Source organism: Salmo salar, chromosome ssa10, assembly GCF_905237065.1.
Source record: "Salmo salar chromosome ssa10, Ssal_v3.1, whole genome shotgun sequence".
Classification (NCBI taxonomy): domain Eukaryota; kingdom Metazoa; phylum Chordata; class Actinopteri; order Salmoniformes; family Salmonidae; genus Salmo; species Salmo salar.
In genome coordinates, this window is record NC_059451.1 from 116,296,222 (window position 1) to 116,318,785 (window position 22,564).

A 22,564-nucleotide genomic window follows, 5' to 3' on the forward strand; every position below is an offset into this window, starting at 1 on the left:
ATACCATAACCATATCAATTTACAGGGTACGTCCTCTACCGTCTTTGACTACAGTCAAAGTTTGTTTTCTACTTGTGACCTTCAGTAGCGTACTTTCACACTTACCTTCGTCCATAATAGTGACGGCTTCCTCTGTAATGACGGGCCCTGCTCCCTGGCCTGTTTTGGCATTGAAATAAAACTTGTAGCGTGTGCTGTACTTGAGGTTGGGGAGCGTGATGGAGGTCTTGTTGGCCGGCAGGGCCAGCTCTTCCATCGGACCCAGCTCGTTGGAGTTATTGACTGAAGAGGTGGAGGAGGGGGTAAGGGGTAAGGTAGAGATGGAGGATTGGAGAGGTGGAGGAGGGGGTAAGGGGTAAGGTAGAGATGGAGGATTGGAGAGGTGGAGGAGGGGGTAAGGTAGAGGTGGAGGATTGTAGAGGTGGAGGAGGGGGTAAGGTAGAGATGGAGGATTGGAGAGGTGGAGGAGGGGGTAAGGTAGAGGTGGAGGATTGGAGAGGTGGAGGATAAGGTAAGGTAGAGGTGGAGAAGAGGAGAGGAGGTAGAGGAGGGGGTAAGGTAAAGGTGGAGGAGGGGAGAGGTGGAGGAGGAGGTAGAGGTAGAGGAGGGGAGAGGTGGAGGAGGAGGTAGAGGTGGAGGAGGGGAGAGGTGGAGGAGGAGGTAGAGGTGAGAGATGTGGAGAGCTGTTTGTTGATGTTTCTGGTTTGGTCAATACAACATACTGTACATACATGGCTAACACACAGTACATACACAGGCTCAACTCTTGTAATGACACCAGATAATAATGAGTACTATGGTGATAGTACTACACTGACATGAAGGACCTACTGTAGTAACTCCTCCAGGAGTAACTCCTCCTGTAGTAACCCCTAATGTAATAATGCCTACTGTAATAATACTTCCTGTAATAACTCTTCCTGTAGTAACTCCTCCTGTAGTAACACCTACTGTAACAATGCCTACTATAATAACGCCTACTGTAATAACACTTCCTGTAATAACTCTTCCTGTAGTAACTCCTCCTGTAGTAACTCCTCCCGTAGTAACTCCTCCTGTAGTAACTCCTCCTGTAGTAAGTCCTCCTGTAGTAACTCCTCCTGTAGTAAGTACTCCTGTAGTAATTCCTCCTGTAGTAACTCCTTCTGTAGTAAATCCTCCTGTAGTAAGTACTCCTGTAGTAAATCCTCCTGTAGTAAGTACTCCTGTAGTAAATCCTCCTGTAGTAAATCCTCCTGTAGTAAATCCTCCTGTAGTAACTCCTCCTGTAGTAACTCCTTCTGTAGTAAATCCTCCTGTAGTAAGTACTCCTGTAGTAATTATTCTTGTAGTAACTGCTCCCGTAGTAGCTTTTACTGTAGTAACTCCTCCCGTAGTATCTCCTCCCGTAGTAACTCCTAATGTAATAACTCCTAATGTAATAACTCCTCCTATAGTAAATCCTCATGTAGTAACTCCTCCTGTAGTAACTCCTCCTGTAGTAACTCCTCCTGTAGTAACTCATCCTGTAGTAAATCATCCTGTAGTAAATCATCCTGTAGTAAATCATCCTGTAGTAACTCATTCTGTAGTAACTCATCCTGTAGTAACTCCTACTGTAGTAAATACTCCTGTAGTAACCCCTACTGTAGCAACTCCTCCTGTAGTAACTCCTCCTGTAGTAACTCATCCTGTAGTAACTCATCCTGTAGTAACTCATCCTGTAATAAATCCTTCTGTAGTAACTCATCCTGTAGTAACTCATCCTGTAATAAATCCTTCTGTAGTAACTCATCCTGTAGAAACCTCTACTGTAATAAATCCTTCTGTAGTAACTCATCCTGTAGTAACTCATCCTGTAGTAACTCATCCTGTAAAAAATCCTTCTGTAGTAACTCATCCTGTAGAAACCTCTACTGTAATAACTCCTCCTGTAGTAACTCATCCTGTAGTAGCTCATCCTGTAGTAACTCATCCTGTAGTAACTCATCCTGTAGTAACTCCTCCTGTAGAAACTTCTACTGTAATAACTCCTACTGTAGTAGCTCATCCTGTAGTAACTCATCCTGTACACTAGACAACACTACAGACAGCAAAGACGTTTTGGAATCATCAAGAAAAGGCTCTCAAATCTCTCAAATCTCTGACAGATCCTCTAGCTCTAAAGATCTACTATCTTATCCCTGATGCAACCTGTCCTTAACATAGGTAGAAACGTCCCTGTGAAGGCTCACCTTGCTGGTATTTGAGGATGTAGCCGGTGAGGTGTCCGTTGAGGTCGTTGGGAGGACCCCATTCCAGAGTCAAATTGTTCAGGTTAGAGTTGGTGATCCTCAGGAAAGATGGCCGCCCAGGAACTGCATGATAGACACAAAAGGAATATTCACACAAATGAGTCTTCTTCTGTATTTTTTTGTAATGTAAGTTGAGTTGAGCACAAAAGCTTCCTTGAATCAGTACACTAACTATGGATGGCGTCCCACCAACACGGAGCGTTGACTTGAGAATGTCTCTTCTAGTTTCTATATTTTATGAGGTAGAATGAAGGAATGTTGGCTCCTCCTACCTCCTTCGGGGGTCTCAAACTGCAGGTTGGAGCTGGCGGGGCCCTCCCCCTTGCCGTTGTAGACCATGACGTTGAACAGGTAGAGGCTGTAGGGCTGCAGGCCTGGGAGCATGCCATGACTCTTGTTCCCACTGAAGGTCAGAAGCTGCTTCTCCACACGGTGGGGGTTGTGTTTGTGGAGGCTCCGCTCACGCCAGTAATACACCTGGTAGAGACACAGATACAGAGGAGTTAGATGTGTGTGTGTTGGGTGTTGGGGGGGGAGGTTGTGGAGGCTTTGCTCACGCCAGTAGCTCACCTGAGATATACAAATATAGAGCTATGAAATTGGTGTGTGTGTGTGTCATGGTGGGGGGGGGGGTAAGTGGCATGTGTGTGTGCATGTGACTGTCAGTGTGTCTGTTTCTATACGTCTACTGTTTTGTATCACAGTATTACATTATCCTCTCATCTTTGAAGACAGCGTTTTGTACAGTACCTTGTATCCCTTGAGATGTCCCCGTACTGTCTTCGGGGGGACAGGCTCCCAGTGCACCTCAGCCAGGGTGCTGTTCAACACTAGGACCTGGACATTGTCTGGAGCCTGCACCGGCACTGTGGGAAACACGGTCAGAGGGAACATAATTAGAACAGAAATCATTCACATTAAGGGACAGAACAACACCCCTTCATTTGAGAGAATTACAACTTCTGCTGTAGTTCAAATCAAATCCATTTTTATTGGCCACATACACATGGTTAGCAGATGTTATTGCGAGTGTAGCGAAATGCTTGTAAGGACAGCCAGCAAGACAGCCCTCTCTGTCGGCGCCATTTTGTTCCCTTTAATTTCTTTATTTTTATTTCACCTTTATTTAACCAGGTAGGCAAGTTGAGAACAAGATCTCATTTACAACTGCGACCTGGCCAAGATAAAGCAAAGCAGTTCGACACATATAACAACACAGAGGTACACATGGAGTAAAACAAACATACAGTCAATAATACAGTAGAAAAATAAGTCTATATACAATGTGAGCAAATGAGGTGAGATAAGGGAGGTAAAGGCATTAAATAGGCCATGGTGGCGAAGTAAATACAATATAGCAATTAAAACACTGGAATGGTAGATTTGACAGTAGATGAGTGTGCAAAGTAGAAATCCTGGGGTGCAAAGGAGCAAGATAAATAAATAAATAAATAAATACAGTAGGGGAAGAGGTAGTTGTTTGGGCGATTTATAGATGGGCTATGTACAGGTGCAGTGATCTGTGAGCTGCTCTGACAGCTGGTGCTTAAAGCTAGTGAGGGAGACAAGTGTTTCCAGTTTCAGAGATTTTTGTAGTTCGTTCCAGTCATTGGCAGCAGAGAACTGGAAGGAGAGGCAGCCAAAGGAGGAATTGGCTTTGGGGGTGACCAGTGAGATATACCTGCTGGAGCGCGTGCTACGGGTGGGTGCTGCTGTGGTGACCAGTGAGATATACCTGCTGGAGCGCGTGCTACGGGTGGGTGCAGCTGTGGTGACCAGTGAGCTGAGATAAGGCGGGGCTTTACCTGCTTTCCTTTTTTTTTTACTTTACTTTACCCTAACTCCCAAGAACAGATCAAATGAAGAAGTGCTAGAACATGTAACAGCTCTGTATCTGTCACATCATACAACACATCAGTCAGTTTTCAGGACACAGATTCATACCTGACACCTTAAAAGCACTTCAATGGAGATTCTCCATTAGGGGCGGCAGATAGCCTAGTGGTTAAGAGTGTTGGGACAGTAACCGAAAGGTCGCTGGTTTGAATGCCTGAGCTGACTAGGTGAACAATCTGCCGATGTGCCCTTGAGCAAGGCACTGAATTCTAATTGCTCTGGATAAGAGTGCCTGCTAAATAAATAATAGTGTTTAAAAACAATAATCATGCTTTACAGTCCAGGAAACCGGCCCATGGTGTATCCTTAAAGAAACAAAATGGCGGTGCATGACTCACAGTCCTCTCCCGAGTGTCCAGTGACCACAACTGGATCAGGGCCAATCCCGTTGTTGTTAATGGCTTGAACCTTGACCTCGTATGGTGTGAAGGTGGGCGTCCCAGAGACCATGAACTTGGAGACGTTGGCCACGGTCACTGACGTCCAGTTCTTGTCCACATCCTTCTTTCTCCACATCACCTTGTACTGCAGGCCTGGACCGTTAGCCTGGAGGCCTGACATTGGCTATGAGAGACAGATAATCACATTGTTATTACTTTGACTAACAGTACTGCATTAATGAACAGCTGACACCATCTTCATTACAAATAAAATACTACAGCTGTAGCTTACCTTCCACAATATCATAAGATTGTCATGTTCAGTTCCAAAACCTTTAACTCCGCTGGGGTTCTCATCTGGAGCTGAAGCAGGTGAAGAAATGTCAATTACACAGAATGCCAAATCAACAGTATGCACAAATCAACAGAATGCCAAATCAACAGAATGCACAAATCAACAGAATGCCAAATCAACAGTATGCACAAATCAACAGAATGCCAAATCAACAGAATGCACAAATCAACAGAATGCCAAATCAACAGAATGCACAAATCAACAGAATGCCAAAACAGAATGCACAAATCAACAGAATGCACAAATCAACAGAATGCACAAATCAACAGAATGCCAAATCAACAGAATGCACAAATCAACAGTATGCACAAATCAACAGAATGCACAAATCAACAGAATGCCAAATCAACAGAATGCACAAATCAACAGAATGCACAAATCAACAGAATGCCAAATCAACAGTATGCACAAATCAACAGAATGCCAAATCAACAGAATGCACAAATCAACAGAATGCCAAATCAACAGAATGCACAAATCAACAGAATGCCAAATCAACAGAATGCACAAATCAACAGAATGCACAAATCAACAGAATGCACAAATCAACAGAATGCCAAATCAACAGAATGCACAAATCAACAGAATGCCAAATCAACAGAATGCACAAATCAACAGAATGCCAAATCAACAGAATGCACAAATCAACAGAATGCACAAATCAACAGTATGCACAAATCAACAGTATGCACAAATCAACAGAATGCCAAATCAACAGTATGCACTAATCAACAGAATGCCAAATCAACAGAATGCACAAATCAACAGAATGCCAAATCAACAGTACGCACAAATCAACAGAATGCCAAGTCAAGAGAATGCACAAATCAACAGAATGCCAAATCAACAGAATGCCAAATCAACAGTATGCACAAATCAACAGAATGCCAAATCAACAGAATGCACAAATCAACAGTATGCACAAATCAACAGAATGCCAAATCAGCAGTATGCACAAATCAACAAAATTCCAAATCAACAGAATGCACAAATCAACAGTATGCACAAATCAACAGAATGCCAAATCAACAGAATGCACAAATCAACAGAATGTACAAATCAACAGAATGCACAAATCAACAGAATGCCAAATCAACAGAATGCCAAATCAACAGAATGCACAAATCAACAGAATGTACAAATCAACAGAATGCCAAATCAACAGAATGCCAAATCAACAGTATGCACAAATCAACAGAATGCCAAATCAACAGTATGCACAAATCAACAGAATGCACAAATCAACAGAATGACAAATCAACTGTAAGCACAAATCAACAGAATGCCAAATCAACAGTATGCACAAATCTATACACTGTATAAGTCAACTAATTTTATAATCAACTCCATTATTAACAAGTCAATCGTAGAATCTGTACCTGCAGGGTTGGTCTTGTACATGTGGGATGGGTTGGAGGGATCGGAGAGACCCACAGCGTTCAGGGCCAGGACTCTGAAGGAGTAGTGAACGTAAGGGGACAGTTCGAGGTGGGCCGTGGTCTTGCTGCCCGGGACATGCGTCAGGTTGTGCCAGTGGCCATGATCGTGGAGAGAGTCTGTGTACTGGATCACAAATTCTGAGGGGGAACGAGGTGAAAAAATTGTGAATGATTGCAGGGAATGTAGAATGGCATATACTGTATACCTAACAACATTACCCTGGAAGATCCTGGCACTATCAGAAACACATCAAATCCACCATTAAATACATATGATATGGGTAGTGCTGAACAAACAATTAGCAAGTACTCTGAGTAGTGCTAACATCATTCAAAAACAGTGAGATTGACTAAACCTAATAGCACTGAGGCTGTAGTCTCAAGATAATAATGATACAGCCATTAGATAGGGCTCTGGGAATAGCAGTCTGTCATTAGCAGCACACACACACACACACACACACACACACACACACACACACACACACACACACACACACACACACACACACACACACACACACACACACACACACACACACACACACACACACACACACACACACACACACACACACACACACACACACACACACACACACACACACACAGACGAGCCTCCAGGTTTACTGACTGTACTGTATACAGGCCTCGCGAGGGACAACATGGATCAAACTAACACAAAGAGAAACATCAACATAGAAGCACACACACACACACGCACACACACAGGTACAGCAGGTGCGTACTGTGAATAGGGCTGTTGTGTTCGTCTCCAGGTATCCAGGTGAGCTGGACACTCCTGGGTTTCATGTCGGTCAGCTCCAGGTCAGTTGGAGGGTCTGGTTGTTCTGGAGAACACAGGACATTTAGCTCAGTGCAATAGACAGCTTACTTTACTGTAACTCTCAGCACAACAACATTATTCCTTCATGCCATGCCACATATGGAACCACAGACTGATAAAAAATAAGTATGGAACACAGCAAGAGAAGATCCTTTTTATTGCCACAAGAAAGCTTTAGACAGATGAGCTGGATGGAAATGGAACACTTCACCCCACTCTGCAGCAGGGACAGAGACACCAAGCAGTGTGACAAACATATCTGTGGATTATATAGATACTTCAGCATTTAGGCAATGAAGCCCTTTATCTACTATACTTCCCCAGAGTCAGATGAACACGTGGATACCATTTTTTATGCCTTTGTGTGGAGTTTGAAGGAAGTTTGCGAACTAGTGTTTGCGCAATTGCTAACAAGCGTTAGCACATTGACTGGAAGTCTATGGTAACTGCTAGCATGCTAGTAGATACCATAGTCTTCCAGTCATTGCACTGGAAGACTAGTTAGCGTTGGCTCACAAAAGTATCTCTAACTTTCTTCATACTGCACACAGAGACATAAAATGGTATCCATGAGTTCATCTGACTCTGGGGAAGTAGGTAAATGGCATTATTGCCAAAATCCCCAAGTATCCCTTTAAAGGCACTAGCAATTACTCCACACTCACAGACTCCTTTTTAATGAGCTGTATTGCTGATGTATTCATTCAACAACACATGCTAAACAAAATAACAAAAGCACATTTAGGGAATAAAAAAAATCGTCAAACTGCTTTTAAAATAAAGAATGAATGATATAAGAAAATGGTGAAATCAAAAAGCCCTTTAAAAAACGGTGGTTAAATTAAACAACTGTCTTTTGCTCCGTCCGTCCGTCAGTCCGGATGCTGGTGATGTCACACACAAACACTGTGAATGATCACATCTGCGAGCAGCGCAGCATGCTTGACTATGCAGACACATAATCCACACACAGAAACACACACAGAAACACACACACGAACACACACACACACACACACACACACACACACACACACACACACACACACACACACACACACACACACACACACACACACACACACACACACACACACACACACAAGCCCATGGGACTGGGAGCAGAGATGAGCATTTGTGTTTAATGCAGGTTTACCATAGATGGTAGCTGGAGTAGGAGCTGCCTCTGCCAGGTAAGAGAACAGGTGGGAGTGAGGTAGGGGTTAAGTAGCTAATTAGTGATTAGAGACAACAGGACACCCTCTCTCTTACTTGGCGTAATTTAACATAATAGGATAGAATATAGTATAATAGAATAGACTAAGTACATTTTTCCCAACAAAACTAACAGATATAACATTGTTACTGTCGTGTGATTTGAGGGATCATGAGCATGTTTCTGGTATGTAAGTTTACGAGAGAGAGTTACAGATGTAGGACCTTAATTTGATCAGCCTTGTGATTTACATAAATTCACTGAAAACCTGTCCTAACACACAGTTATATTAACAGTATTCCACTTTTCATGTAGCCTAATTTTGACCAGCTAATAGGCTAACCACCGATCAAGCAACATCACGGATTAAACGTTCAAATCGTCAATACAGGTCAAATTAAGATCCCACATCTGTACATACCGACGACAGTGAGCTCAGCACTGGCAGAGTCATGGTCCAGAGTAGTATTCATTATGCAGGTGTAAGTTCCAGCGTCGTTCTCTGTCACATCTGTTATGGTCAAGCTGTCAGAGTCCACCAGAAATCTGGGAAGACAAAGGCAAAAAAAATTAAATTAAAAAGGGTTCGAACCTTAAGAGGTTATTAAAGGGTCCTCTTGTGTAAGTGTATAACCCTTTTGTTTGTGTTGAATTGTGTGTTTATGTATGCACTCAGGAAGCCCTGATGGACTAATGGATAAACTAAATTGAATTAAAGAAGAGGAGAATATACAAAAGCAGGACTTACTACTGCGGATATAATGGCACGTGCTGTCGCGTTCTGACCAGTAAAGGGGTTATTTGTTATTGTAGTTTGGTCAGGACGTGGCAGGGGGTGTTTGTTTTATGTGGTTCCGGGTTTGTTGGGTTATGTTATTATGTAAGAGGGGTGTTTGTTTAGAGTGTTCCAGGGTTTTTGGGCTATGTTCTTGTTAGTTTATTTCTATGTTAGTTCTAGTCTTTCTATGTCTATGTTTAGTTAATGGGGTTGACCTTCAGTTGGAAGCAGCTGCTCCTCGTTGCTTCTAATTGAAGGTCTTATTTAAGAGGGGTGTTTTGTCTATGGGATTTGTGGGTAGTTGTTTCCTGTTTAGTGTCTGTGCACCTGACAGGACTGTTAGTGTCGTTCGTTGTTTTTGTATAGTGATTTGTTGTTTTTCCTTCTTTTATTAAATAAAGAAGATGAGTATACACGTTCCCGCTGCACCTTGGTCCAATCCTTACGACACCCGTTACACGTGCTCTATGTTGAAACATGAGTGTTTGAGTACCAGCACGTACCTCTCGTCGTCGGGCAGCTCTCCGTTGTCTTTCAGCCAGATCATGATGGGGATGAGGGTGGGGTCGTGTTTTACTTTACACTCAAACACCACGTTCCTGTTTCTCTGGGCCACCTTGTATTTGGGCTGCTTCAGGATACGAGTTGGCTCTGGGGGGGAAAGTTACATCAGAAACAACACAACGCAATATCCTACTTCGTTGTTTATCTCAATAATCTGGAGAAATTAAAGTTGGATAAATAAGTGGTGTTCAGGGCCATCAGTTTTCCCTAGTTAGATCAAATGGTCAGGAAAAAGTATTGACCCTATGTTTCCGATATGGTAAACCTTCAGAAAAACATGTCCAGTAGAGAGAGAGAGAGACAGAGAGAGAGAGAGAGCGAGAGAGAGAGAGAGAGAGACAGAGAGAGACAGAGAGAGAGAGAGCGAGAGAGAGACAGAGAGAGAGAGAGAGAGAGAGAGAGAGAGAAAGAGAGAGACAGAGAGAGAGAGAGAGAGAGAGAGCGAGAGAGAGAGACAGAGAGAGCGAGAGAGAGAGCGAGAGAGAGAGAGAGAGAGAGAGACAGAGAGAGACAGAAAGAGACAGAGAGAATTGCTATCTGACCCTAAACAGAGAATATGAATTGTCTGATTATCTCTACTCTGTCAGAGATACGAAGCAGAGACAGATCCTTACCAAGTACAGGCTGAGTGACCACCGATTGGCAATAGAAACCAGCAGACATAGAAAGACATGGCTACCCAAAGAGGAGTGTGTATGTGGTCACTGCACGACAGGGGAGGTAGAGACAGAGATGCACTTTCTCCTTTACTATGATAAATATTCCTCACAAAGAGATGCATTATTCACAGAAATGACTACATTTATTCCAAATTTGAACTTATTAAACCCAGAGGAAAAACTAAAAATACTCATGGGCGAAGGAGCAATGGCTCCTCTTGCAGCCAAATATGTATTTGCCTCCCATAGCCTGAGGGACACTGAATAATAACATCTGCATAGTAAACAGTAACTTACTTATTATTACTATTATTGTTATTACTGTTATTGTTATTTCTATTATTATTGTTGTTTATCATTCCAAATAGTAATGGTATGTGTGGTAATGGTAATGATAACAGTTCAGTGATGGTGGTGGTAGTAGTAGTGGTAATGATGATAGTAGTTGTAGTACTGATGTAATGGTGAAGATGACCGTTATTTAGTTATAAGTTAGTTATAGATTCATTTTCCATATTTATATTTTTATATTTATTACATTACATTCTACTATTGACTGTTACCATTTTATTGTTATTATTTTTGTATTTAATTTTGTATTATTATTTATTGCCATTATATATTATTATTTGTTATTGTTTATAATTTTATTACAATGTATATTGTATACATTGTTGCTTTGGCAATATTAACACAATGTTTTTCATGCCAGTAAAGCAGCTTGAATTTGAATTTGAGAGAGATAAGGGGGGAGAGAGAGAGAGAGAGAGAGAGAGAGAGAGAGAGAGAGAGAGAGAGAGAGAGAGAGAGAGAGAGAGAATGAGAAAGTGTGTGTGAGAGAGAGAGAGAGAGAGAGAGAGAGAGAGAGAGAGAGAGAGAATGAGAAAGTGTGTGAGAGAGAGAGAGAGAGAGAGAAAGAGAGAGAGAGAGAATGAGAAAGTGTGTGTGTGAGAGAGAGAATGAGAAAGTGTGTGTGTGAGAGAGAGAGAGAGAGAGAGAGAGAGAGAGAGAGAGAGAGAGAGAGAGAATGAGAAAGTGTGTGTGAGAGAGAGAGAGAGAGAGAGAGAGAGAGAGAGAGAGAGAATAGTGTGGTATCTCACCTTTGACCTCCAGATAGACGTGGTTCTCAGCGATGCCCAGAGTATTCCTGGCCACACAGATATACTTCCCACTGTTGAGGGCCTGAGCCACATATATCTCCAGAGTCCCATTTTCATGCAGCAAGTAGGGGTCCCCTTCCAGGGTGCTGGACTGGCTGTCCTTAAACCTGACAGGGAATAGTGGAACCATAGGCTCTGAACTTTTAACCTGGGATTGGGGTAAGATTTTTTAACACACACATACCATGCAGTTCTGTTTGTTTCCTAAAGTTAAAACCCTGTTTCTTATTAAAAATGCTACAGCACTGTGTTACAGCACTGTGTTGCAGCACTGTGTTACAGCACGGTGTTACAGCACTGTGTTACAGCACTGTGTTACAGCACTGTGTTACAGCACTGTGTTGCAGCACGGTGTTGCAGCACTGTGTTACAGCACTGTGTTGCAGTACTGTGTTACAGCACTGTGTTACAGCACTGTGTTACAGCACTGTGTTGCAGCACGGTGTTACAGCACTGTGTTACAGCACTGTGTTGCAGCACTGTGTTACAGCACTGTGTTGCAGCACTGTGTTACAGCACTGTGTTACAGCACTGTGTTGCAGCACTGTGTTACAGCACTGTGTTACAGCACTGTGTTGCAGCACGGTGTTACAGCACTGTGTTGCAGCACGGTGTTACAGCACTGTGTTGCAGCACGGTGTTACAGCACTGTGTTACAGCACGGTGTTACAGCACTGTGTTACAGCACTGTGTTGCAGCACTGTGTTACAGCACTGTGTTACAGCACTGTGTTGCAGCACTGTGTTACAGCACTGTGTTGCACACCCATTGCTGCCAATACTGTGGCGTGACCTATCTTTTTAGTACCCATAACTGCATGTAGAGTATACAAAAAAGTTCAAAGGTCATGAATTTACCATGTGATTTTGGGGATGGGCGAGCCGAAGGAGGAACAGTCCAGCAAGGCGTGGTTGTTTCTGATCACCTGGTAGACCTGGTTAGCTGGAGTCAATACTCTGGGTGTTTCAGCTATAAACAGACACAAAAATGTGTTTGCAAGTTCAATGCATTTCAGTGACAGAAAAGCTGAGTTTCAAGCTTTAACTTCAAACTTCTGAGTTGTAAGTTTGAGAAAGGAGTGGACTCACAGAGAACGTTGACGAAGGCATTGGACAGCAGATATCCATATTCATTGGATGCGTTGCACTGGTAGACTGCACTGGATCCAGTCTGGACTTCCTCGAAGATGATGGTGTCACCTTCCACCTTCCTATTGGGGTCCTCAGGTGAATCTAGCAAGGCGTCAAAACACGTGTCAAAAGTTTCACCATAAACATAGAAAAAACTCACCATGAACATAGAAAATGTTTAACTTGAACATTGTCTGTGTGTCTAAACCTCACAATGGCAGATGCAATGACCTAATCCCAAATAGACTGTGGTGTCTGTGCACAGTGTGAACACTAAGAGACAGACATACACTCAATCAATCAATACCGAGTACTCACTCTCTATGGGGATGCCATTCATGGCCCAGTTGATGGTGGGTTTGGGAGTACCACTGGCCCTACAGATCAATTGACCCTTCTCTTTAGGGGCCAGCACCAGGTTCCTGGGGGTAGTGAGCCAGTACGGTGCCGCTGGGAGGGGAGGGCCAGATGAACACAAGGCAAGCAGACAGTTGGTTAAAGGTAGAATATAGAAGTTCAGTTGATGGTCACCACACATTAGGACTTGAATGCTGGCTGTATGGTTGGATCATTTTTTGTATTTGTTTTTTTTTAACAAGGCAATGTTGCTGTAGAATTTGCATCAAAATACAAGGTTTAACAAGGAAAACTAAAAAGGAATGTGATGGGAGAGAATAATGGTCAGAAAGGTTACACAATACTGAAAGGCAGGAAAGCGGTTAATGCCTGAACCCTCTGCTCCGGATTCCACCATTTAAAAATCAATAAGGGAGATTGAAAGAGAGGATAAAAGCCCTGGAGGCAGCCATACCTTCCTGACCCCTTTCAGCCCTGCTCTTCACAGACCTTTTTTTGTGCTGTTATTGAATGGGTAGGACAGTGACAGTTTTGTGGTGTTATTGAATGGGTAGGACAGTGAACATTTTGTGGTGCTATTGAATGGGTGGGACAGTGACAGTTTTGTGGTGTTATTGAATGGGTAGGACAGTGAACATTTTGTGGTGTTATTGAATGGGTAGGACAGTGACCGTTTTGGGATGTTATTGAATGGGTGGGACAGTGACCGTTTTGTGATGTTATTGAATGGCTAGGACAGTGACAGTTTTGGGATGTTATTGAATGGGTAGGACAGTGACCGTTTTGGGATGTTATTGAATGGGTGGGACAGTGACAGGAACTCAAGTCCTTCTGTTCACCTGACTTAGAGTTCCTCACAATCAAATGCCGACCGCATTATCTACCTAGAGAATTCTCTTTGATTATAATCACAGCCACATATATCTCCCCCCCAAGCAGACACATCGACGGGCCTGAACGAACTTCATTTGACTCTATGTAAACTGGAAACCACATATCCTGAGGCTGCATTTCTTGCAGCTGGGGATTTTAACAAGGCTAATCTGAAAACAAGGCTCCCTAAATTCTATCAGCATATCGATTGCGCTACCAGGGCTGGCAAAACTCTAGATAATTGTTATTCTAACTTCCGCGACGCATATAAGGCCCTCCCCGCCCTCCTTTCGGAAAAGCTGACCATGACTCCATTTTGTTGCTTCCAGCCTATAGACAGAACCTAAAACAGGAAACTCCCGCTGAGGTCTGTTCAACGCTGGTCCGACCAATCGGATTCCACGCTTCAAGATTGCTTCGATCATGTGGACTGGGATATGTTGCGCTTTGCGGCGAACAACAACATTGATGAATACGCTGATTCGGTGAGCGGGTTTATTAGCAAGTGCATCGGCGATGTTGTACCCACTGCGTCTTTTAAAACATTCCCAAACCAGAAACCGTGGATTGATGGCAGCATCCTCGCAAAACTGAAAGTGCGAACCACTGCTTTTAATCAGGGCAAGGTGACTGGAAACATGACCGAATACAAACAGTGTAGCTATTCCCTCTGCAAGGCAATCAAACAAGCTAAGGGTCAGTATAGAGACAAAGTGGAGTCACAATTCAACGGCTCAGTCACGAAAGGTATGTGGCAGGGTCTACAGTCAATCACGGACTATAAAAGGAAAACCAGCCCCGACGCGTACCAGGATGTCTTGTTCCCAGACAGACTAAACAACTTCTTTGCTCGCTTTGAGGACAATACAGTGCTACTGACACGGCCCGCTACCAAAACCTGCGGGCTCTCCTTCACTGCAGCCGACGTGAGCAAAACATTAAACGTGTCAACCCTCGCAAGGCTGCAGGCCCAGACGGCATCCCCAGCCGCATCCTCAGAGCATGCGCAGACCAGCTGGCTGGTGTGTTTACAGACATATTCAATCAATCCTTATCCCAGTCTGCTGTCCCCACATGCTTCAAGAGGGCCACCATTGTTCCTGTTCCCAAGAAAGCTAAGGTAACTGAACTAAATGACTATCGCCCCGTAGCACTCACTTCCGTCATCATGAAGTGCTTTGAGAGACTAGTCAAGGACCATATCACCTCCACCCTACCTGACACCCTAGACCCACTCCAATTTGCTTACCGCCCCAATAGGTCCACAGACGACGCAATCGCAATCACACTGCACACTGCCCTAACCCATCTGGACAACAGGAATATCTATGTGAGAATGCTGTTCATCGACTACAGCTCAGCATTTAACACCATAGTACCCTCCAAACTCGTCATCAAGCTCGGGACCCTGGGTCTCGACCCCGCCCTGAGCAACTGGGTCCTGGACTTCCTGACAGGCCGCCCCCAGGTGGTGAGGGTAGGTAACAACATCTCCACCCCGCTGATCCTCAACACTGGGGCCCCACAAGGGTGTGTTCTCAGCCCTCTCCTGTACTCCCTCCAACTCAATCATCAAGTTTGCAGACGACACTACAGTGGTAGGCTTAATTACCAACAATGACGAGACGGCCTACAGGGAGGTGGTGAGGGCCCTCGGAGTGTGGTGTCAGGAAAATAACCTCACACTCAACATCAACAAAACAAAACAAAGGAGGTGATCGTGGACTTCAGGAAACAGTAGAGGGAGCATCCCCCTTATCCACATCGACGGGACAGTAGTGGAGAGGGTAGAAAGTTTTAAGTTCCTCGGCGTACACATCACGGACAAACTGAAATGGTCCAACCACACAGACAGCGTGGTGAAGAAGGCGCAGCAGCAACCAAAAACACTCACAAACTTTTACAGATGCACAATCGAGAGCATCCTGTCGGGCTGTATCACCGCCTGGTACGGCAACTGCTCCGCCCATAACCGGAAGGCATTACAGAGGGTAGTGAGGTCTGCAGAACGCATCACCGGGGGCAAACTACCTGCCCTCCAGGACACCTACACCACCCGATGTCACAGGAAGGCCAAAAAGATCATCAAGGACAACAACCACCCGAGCCACTGCCTGTTCACCCCGCTATCATCCAGAAGGCGAGGTCAGTACAGGTGCATCAAAGCTGGGACCGAGAGACTGAAAAACAGCTTCTATCTCAAGGCCATCAGACTGTTAAACAGCCATCACTAACATTGAGTGGCTGCTGCCAACATACTGACTCTACTCCAGCCACTTTAATAATGGAAAAATGTATGTAATAAATGTATCACTAGTCACTTTAAACAATGCCACTTTATATAATGTTTACATACCCTACATTACTCATCTCATATATATACTGTACTCTATACCATCTACTGCATCTTGCCATCTTGATATAATGTATCACTAGCCACTTTAAACAATGCCACTTTTATATGTTTACATATCCTACATTACTCATCTCATATGTATATACTGTACTCTATACCATCCGCTGCATCTTGCCTATGCCGTTCGGCCATCGCTCATTCATATATTTTTTTTAGGTACATATTCTTATTCATTCCTTTACACTTGTGTGTATAAGGTAATTGTTGTGAAATTGTTAGGTTAGATTACTCGTTGGATATTACTGCATGGTTGGAACTATAAGCACAAGCATTTCGCTACACCCGCATTAACATCTTCTAACCATGTGTATGTGACAAATAAAATATTTGATTTGATTTGATTGAATGGGTAGGACAGTGACAGGCAGACAGGAAAGGCAGGAGGAGTCCACATCAGAAGGGCGGGTGCAGGACCCATGCAGACCCTGCTATAGACTACGTGTGCTAGAGTTATTGGAACTAACTGCTAGGTCACATGACATACCTTTGACAGTGACACGGATGGTGTGGTGTACGGAGGCCAGGCGGTTGTGGGCAGTGCAGCGGTACTCGCCGGCGTCGGCGTCGGACACGTTCACGATACGCAGTATCTTCTGGAAGGTCACGATGGAGGTACGCTTGTCAGGGAACTCCCCGCTCAGCTTACTCCACGAGACCTCTGGAGTGGGACTGGATAGGGAATAGGGGGAGAAGAGGGAGGGAGAGAGAGAGAGAGAGAGAGAGAGAGAGAGAGAGAGAGAGAGAGAGAGAGACAGAGGGAGAGAGAGAGAGAGAGAGAGAGACAGAGACAGAGACAGAGACAGAGAGAGAGAGAGAGAGAGAGAGAGAGAGAGAGAGAGAGAGAGAGAGAGAGAGAGAGAGAGAATAGTGTGGAGGCATACGTTTCCAGTGAACTTGTTTAGGTCACTATGATCTATAAGCACACATTAATAATAGAGGTAATAATTATTAATAATAGAGGTATACCGTACACAACACATAATACAGGTACAACACATTTGCAGTTTCTCATTGGCACCAAGTACTTACAGTCCTTCAGTGATGCACTCCAACTCCAGGACCTGTCCTCTCAGCACCATCTTGGAGCTGCTGGAGCCAGAAGGGATGAGGAAAGTAGGTTTCCTCTCCTCCGCCAAGCCGTCTGCAGTCACAATGGAGGGGTCAGAGACACAGCTAGTCACAACAAGACTACTGCTGTTCTGTCCATTTTATTCCTGGGGTTTTACCAAGGTCGGTGTTGTACCACTGTGAAGGTACAGGTCAGGGCTCACATACTCAAACACAGCAGTTGACTTTTTAAAAGGTGATTTGTGTTTGAGCTGACATCAGCAGCGTTTATAGTGAAGAGTAAGGGAAATTGCCTTTAAAAGTCGATCGCAGTGTACAGGTCGTAAATGTGTTGGAATGAATCCCTGTGAAGGGGTTCTTTGGTCGAGCGGTAGGACTGTACTGAGAGGTGGTGCATATCTACAACATGTTGTTTTCCTGTACCAGATAGTAAGGATACCAGATAGTAAACTACTTTCCAGTCCAATGTGAGGATTAGGATAATCTTCTCAAAAGAATCATCTTTGAATATGATTCTATGATATTAAGAGTTCAACAAATGGTGCTTGTGATGATGGCAATGATCATACAGAAAGAGAGGTACAGCGTTTCTGTCAGATCAGTCTGTCTGTAGCCTCATCTGTTGTACGGCTGACTGCTTGCCTGCGTGACATGTAGCTTCAGGGTACTCGACAGACAGACGCATAGGAAGTGACGCTTTTGCAAACAATGAGAAATGAACTGATAGGAAATGAAAGATGTCAGACACAGTGGAGAGGTTTTAAGTGGATTGGGAAGAAAGAATTCGGTTGGCTGGGTGAAGAGAATAGATGAACAGACTAGAGTGGTAGTGGTTGGAACATTCACAGTTTGTAAGGCTGTCAATCTGCTTTGCTCTAATGAAATATATTACTATAATAGAGAGAAAGCTTTCCAAAAGTAGCCTACTGAATGTAATACAGACCTACTGAATGTAATACAGACCTACTGAATGTAATACAGACCTACTGAATGTAATACAGACCTACTGAATGTAATACAGACAGACCTACTGAATGTAATACAGACCTACTGAATGTAATACAGACCTACTGAATGTAATACAGACAGACCTACTGAATGTAATACAGACCTACTGAATGTAATACAGACAGACGCACTGAATGTAATACAGACAGACCTACTGAATGTAATACAGACAGACCTACTGAATGTAATACAGACAGACCTACTGAATGTAATACAGACAGACCTACTGAATGTAATAAAGACCTACTGAATGTAATACAGACAGACCTACTGAATGTAATACAGACCTACTGAATGTAATACAGACCTACTGAATGTAATACAGACAGACGTACTGAATGTAATACAGACAGACCTACTGAATGTAATACAGACCTACTGAATGTAATACAGACAGACCTACTGAATGTATTACAGACAGACCTACTGAATGTAATACAGACAGACCTACTGAATGTAATACAGACAGACGTACTGAATGTAATACAGACAGACGTACTGAATGTAATACAGACAGACCTACTGAATGTAATACAGACCTACTGAATGTAATACAGACGTACTGATTGTAATACAGACAGACCTACTGAATGTAATACAGACCTACTGAATGTAATACAGACCTAATGAATGTAATACAGACAGACCTACTGAATGTAATACAGACAGACCAACTGGATGTAATACAGACCTACTGAATGTAATACAGACCTAATGAATGTAATACAGACCTACTGAATGTAATACAGACAGACCTACTGAATGTAATACAGACAGACCTACTGGATGTAATACAGACCTACTGAATGTAATACAGACCTAATGAATGTAATACAGACAGACCTACTGAATGTAATACAGACCTAATGAATGTAATACAGACCTACTGAATGTAATACAGACAGACCTACTGAATGTAATACAGACAGACCTACTGGATGTAATACAGACCTACTGAATGTAATACAGATGTAATTTGTCCATTTGAATTTATAAAATATGAGCAAGGCAAAGGAGGAACCATCATGCAGTGGTTCATTTTAGTCATTTGAAATTATGTTAATAAATAGTTGCTGTAGAAAAGATAATGTCTTTCACAAAAATGTATTCATTGGTCAAGTTATGGTGGGAAGTGGGGTTAGGTTAAGGTTTAGGAGGTTAATGCTACTGATTGATTTCTAGTATTGGTTTACTACTAAAGATGAGGACAATCACAAGGGTAAGGTTAAGGTTTAGAGGTCGATGTTAGTGGTTGGTTTCTATTGGTTGACGGCTATGGGAGGACAGAGCCACTAGGGGGTGCCAAAACTCACCACTAAACAAATCAGTTTCATTGAATAAAGCAGCAACAGTCTCATTGACTGCATCCACTGTAACACAACAGAAAATAATCAAACATGCCACATGTTGAAGTCAATAAAGTGATTGGACAAATAAACATGAATGGCTGAATACTAAAATCAAACTGTGTGAACTGAACAAAATGCTGAATGATGATCATAGATATACTGTAGATAAAGAATAGATGGTCAAATCGTGTCTGTGAACCTGTATCGTCATGACGATCAGTCAGTGGTAACTGGACTGTATGAGAAAGCCTTTTGTTGTTGAGAGAGGCTTTTCATGATGACTACTAGACTACTACTGGCGACGCTGACGTTGGGATCACTGATGGGAAACTCCTATGCAAACTGACACACACATTCAATACTGAGCACACGCGCACACACACACACACACACACACACACACACACACACACACACACACACACACACACACACACACACACACACACACACACACACACACATGCAAGAACACACACACAATGTGCACATGCACACATTCACGCACACACACATTCCCACACACACACACACACACACACACACACACACACACACATACACTTACGGTTGAGCACTAAGAGGGTGATGGGTTGTTTCTGCTGGATGGTCTGAGTGTGAGGGAAACGAGCGTAACAGATGTAGTCGTTCCTCGAGTCCTCCTTCAGAACGTTGGAGAAGTACAAGTCTCCGTTCAACGCCTGGAACACACGGCTGCTCTGAGGCAGTCTCTGGAAGTCTGGGGGAGGAGAGAAGTCAACACGAGGAGAGAAGTCAACATGAGGAGAGAAGTCAACACGAGGAGAGAAGTCAACACGAGGAGAGAAGTCAACACGAGGAGAGAAGTCAACACGAGGAGAGAAGTCAACACGAGGAAAGAAGTCAACACGAGGAGAGAAGTCAACACGAGGAGAGAAGTCAACACGAGGAGAGAAGTCAACATGAGGAGAGAAGTCAACACGAGGAGAGAAGTCAACACGAGGAGAGAAGTCAACATGAGGAGAGAAGTCAACATGAGGAGAGAAGTCAACACGAGGAGAGAAGTCAACACGAGGAGAGAAGTCAACACGAGGAGAGAAGTCAACACGAGGTATCTACAGGTATCTATGCATCTACAGTAAACTACAGCACAACAGACAGTGGACTATAAAGACCAGACTTACTGACGTCCATCCAGAAGATGATGGGAGGGGGTAGGCCAGCAGGGGGCCGGCAATGTAGCACTAGAGCCTCGCCCTCCTGAACTCTGATTGGCTCGTTCCTCTCCTTTGACCACAAGGGGGACCCTGAAATACACATGAGGGAAACAGGTTTCTACATGAGGTTTCTACATTTACCTAACGTCACCAAGAAGACTGAGTGAATAAAAGGAATGAGTTCTAGCTACATGAAAGGAATGAGTTCTAGCTACATGAATGGAATGAGTTCTAGCTACATGAAAGGAATGAGTTCTAGCTACATGAAAGGAATGAGTTCTAGCTACATGAATGGAATGAGTTCTAGCTACATGAAAGGAATGAGTTCTAGCTACATGAAAGGAATGAGTTCTAGCTGCATGAAAGGAATGAGTTCTAGCGACAAGAAAGGAATGAGTTCTAGCTACATGAAAGGAATGAGTTCTAGCGACAAGAAAGGAATGAGTTCTAGCTACATGAATGGAATGAGTTCTAGCTACATGGAAGGAATGAGTTCTAGCTGCATGAAAGGAATGAGTTCTAGCTGCATGAAAGGAATGAGTTCTAGCTACAAGAAAGGAATGCTACATGGAAGGAATGAGTTCTAGCTACATGAAATGAATGAGTTCTAGCTACATGAAAGGAATGAGTTCTAGCTACATGAATGGAATGAGTTCTAGCTACATGAATGGAATGAGTTCTAGGTACATGAATGGAATGAGATCTAGCTACATGAATGGAATGAGTTCTAGCTACATGAATGGAATGAGTTCTAGGTACATGAATGGAATGAGATCTAGCTACATGAATGGAATGAGTTCTAGCTACATGAATGGAATGAGTTCTAGCTACATGAATGGAATGAGTTCTAGATACATGAATGGAATGAGTTCTAGCTACATGAATGGAATGAGTTCTAGCTACATGAATGGAATGAGTTCTAGCTACATGAATGGAATGAGTTCTAGCTACATGAAAGGAATGAGTTCTAGCTACATGAAAGGAATGCTACATGAATGGAATGAGTTCTAGCTACATGAATGGAATGAGGTCTAGCTACATGAAAGGAATGAGTTCTAGCTACATGAAAGGAATGAGTTCTAGCTACATGAATGGAATGAGTTCTAGCTACATGAAAGGAATGAGTTCTAGCTACATGAAAGGAATGAGTTCTAGCTGCATGAAAGGAATGAGTTCTAGCGACAAGAAAGGAATGAGTTCTAGCTACATGAATGGAATGAGTTCTAGCTACATGAAAGGAATGAGTTCTAGCGACAAGAAAGGAATGAGTTCTAGCTACATGAATGGAATGAGTTCTAGCTACATGAAAGGAATGAGTTCTAGCTACATGAAAGGAATGAGTTCTAGGTGCATGAATGGAATGAGTTCTAGCTGCATGAAAGGAATGAGTTCTAGCTACATGAAAGGAATGAGTTCTAGCTGCATGAAAGGAATGAGTTCTAGCTGCATGAAAGGAATGAGGTCTAGCTACATGAAAGGAATGAGTTCTAGCTACAAGAAAGGAATGCTACATGGAAGGAATGAGTTCTAGCTACATGAAATGAATGAGTTCTAGCTACATGAAAGGAATGAGTTCTAGCTACATGAATGGAATGAGTTC

The 22,564-nt window shown here is 43.3% G+C and overlaps 1 protein-coding gene across 18 annotated transcripts in view; it reads right to left on the bottom strand.

The window, feature by feature from the left end:
* Positions 1 to 22,564, bottom strand: part of LOC106561640 (neuronal cell adhesion molecule) — a 154,702-nt gene that overhangs the window by 14,559 nt on the left and 117,579 nt on the right. For 11 of the 18 annotated variants that reach the window (XM_014125766.2, XM_014125771.2, XM_014125779.2 and 8 more), the window contains 20 exons: positions 20,932 to 21,054; positions 20,337 to 20,507; positions 19,733 to 19,789; positions 17,373 to 17,484; positions 16,828 to 17,012; positions 13,016 to 13,147; positions 12,656 to 12,799; positions 12,425 to 12,536; positions 11,508 to 11,674; positions 9,688 to 9,835; positions 8,828 to 8,952; positions 8,347 to 8,376; positions 7,093 to 7,194; positions 6,284 to 6,481; positions 4,842 to 4,912; positions 4,508 to 4,733; positions 3,024 to 3,139; positions 2,546 to 2,750; positions 2,214 to 2,336; positions 106 to 282 (listed from right to left, as the gene is read on the bottom strand). In XM_014125766.2, coding sequence (XP_013981241.2) covers positions 106 to 282; positions 2,214 to 2,336; positions 2,546 to 2,750; positions 3,024 to 3,139; positions 4,508 to 4,733; positions 4,842 to 4,912; positions 6,284 to 6,481; positions 7,093 to 7,194; positions 8,347 to 8,376; positions 8,828 to 8,952; positions 9,688 to 9,835; positions 11,508 to 11,674; positions 12,425 to 12,536; positions 12,656 to 12,799; positions 13,016 to 13,147; positions 16,828 to 17,012; positions 17,373 to 17,484; positions 19,733 to 19,789; positions 20,337 to 20,507; positions 20,932 to 21,054 — 2,724 coding nt within the window. The remainder of the gene's footprint in view (positions 1 to 105; positions 283 to 2,213; positions 2,337 to 2,545; positions 2,751 to 3,023; positions 3,140 to 4,507; positions 4,734 to 4,841; positions 4,913 to 6,283; positions 6,482 to 7,092; positions 7,195 to 8,346; positions 8,377 to 8,827; positions 8,953 to 9,687; positions 9,836 to 11,507; positions 11,675 to 12,424; positions 12,537 to 12,655; positions 12,800 to 13,015; positions 13,148 to 16,827; positions 17,013 to 17,372; positions 17,485 to 19,732; positions 19,790 to 20,336; positions 20,508 to 20,931; positions 21,055 to 22,564) is intronic. The other 7 variants (XM_014125776.2, XM_014125773.2, XM_045688472.1 and 4 more) reach the window with 3 other exon arrangements.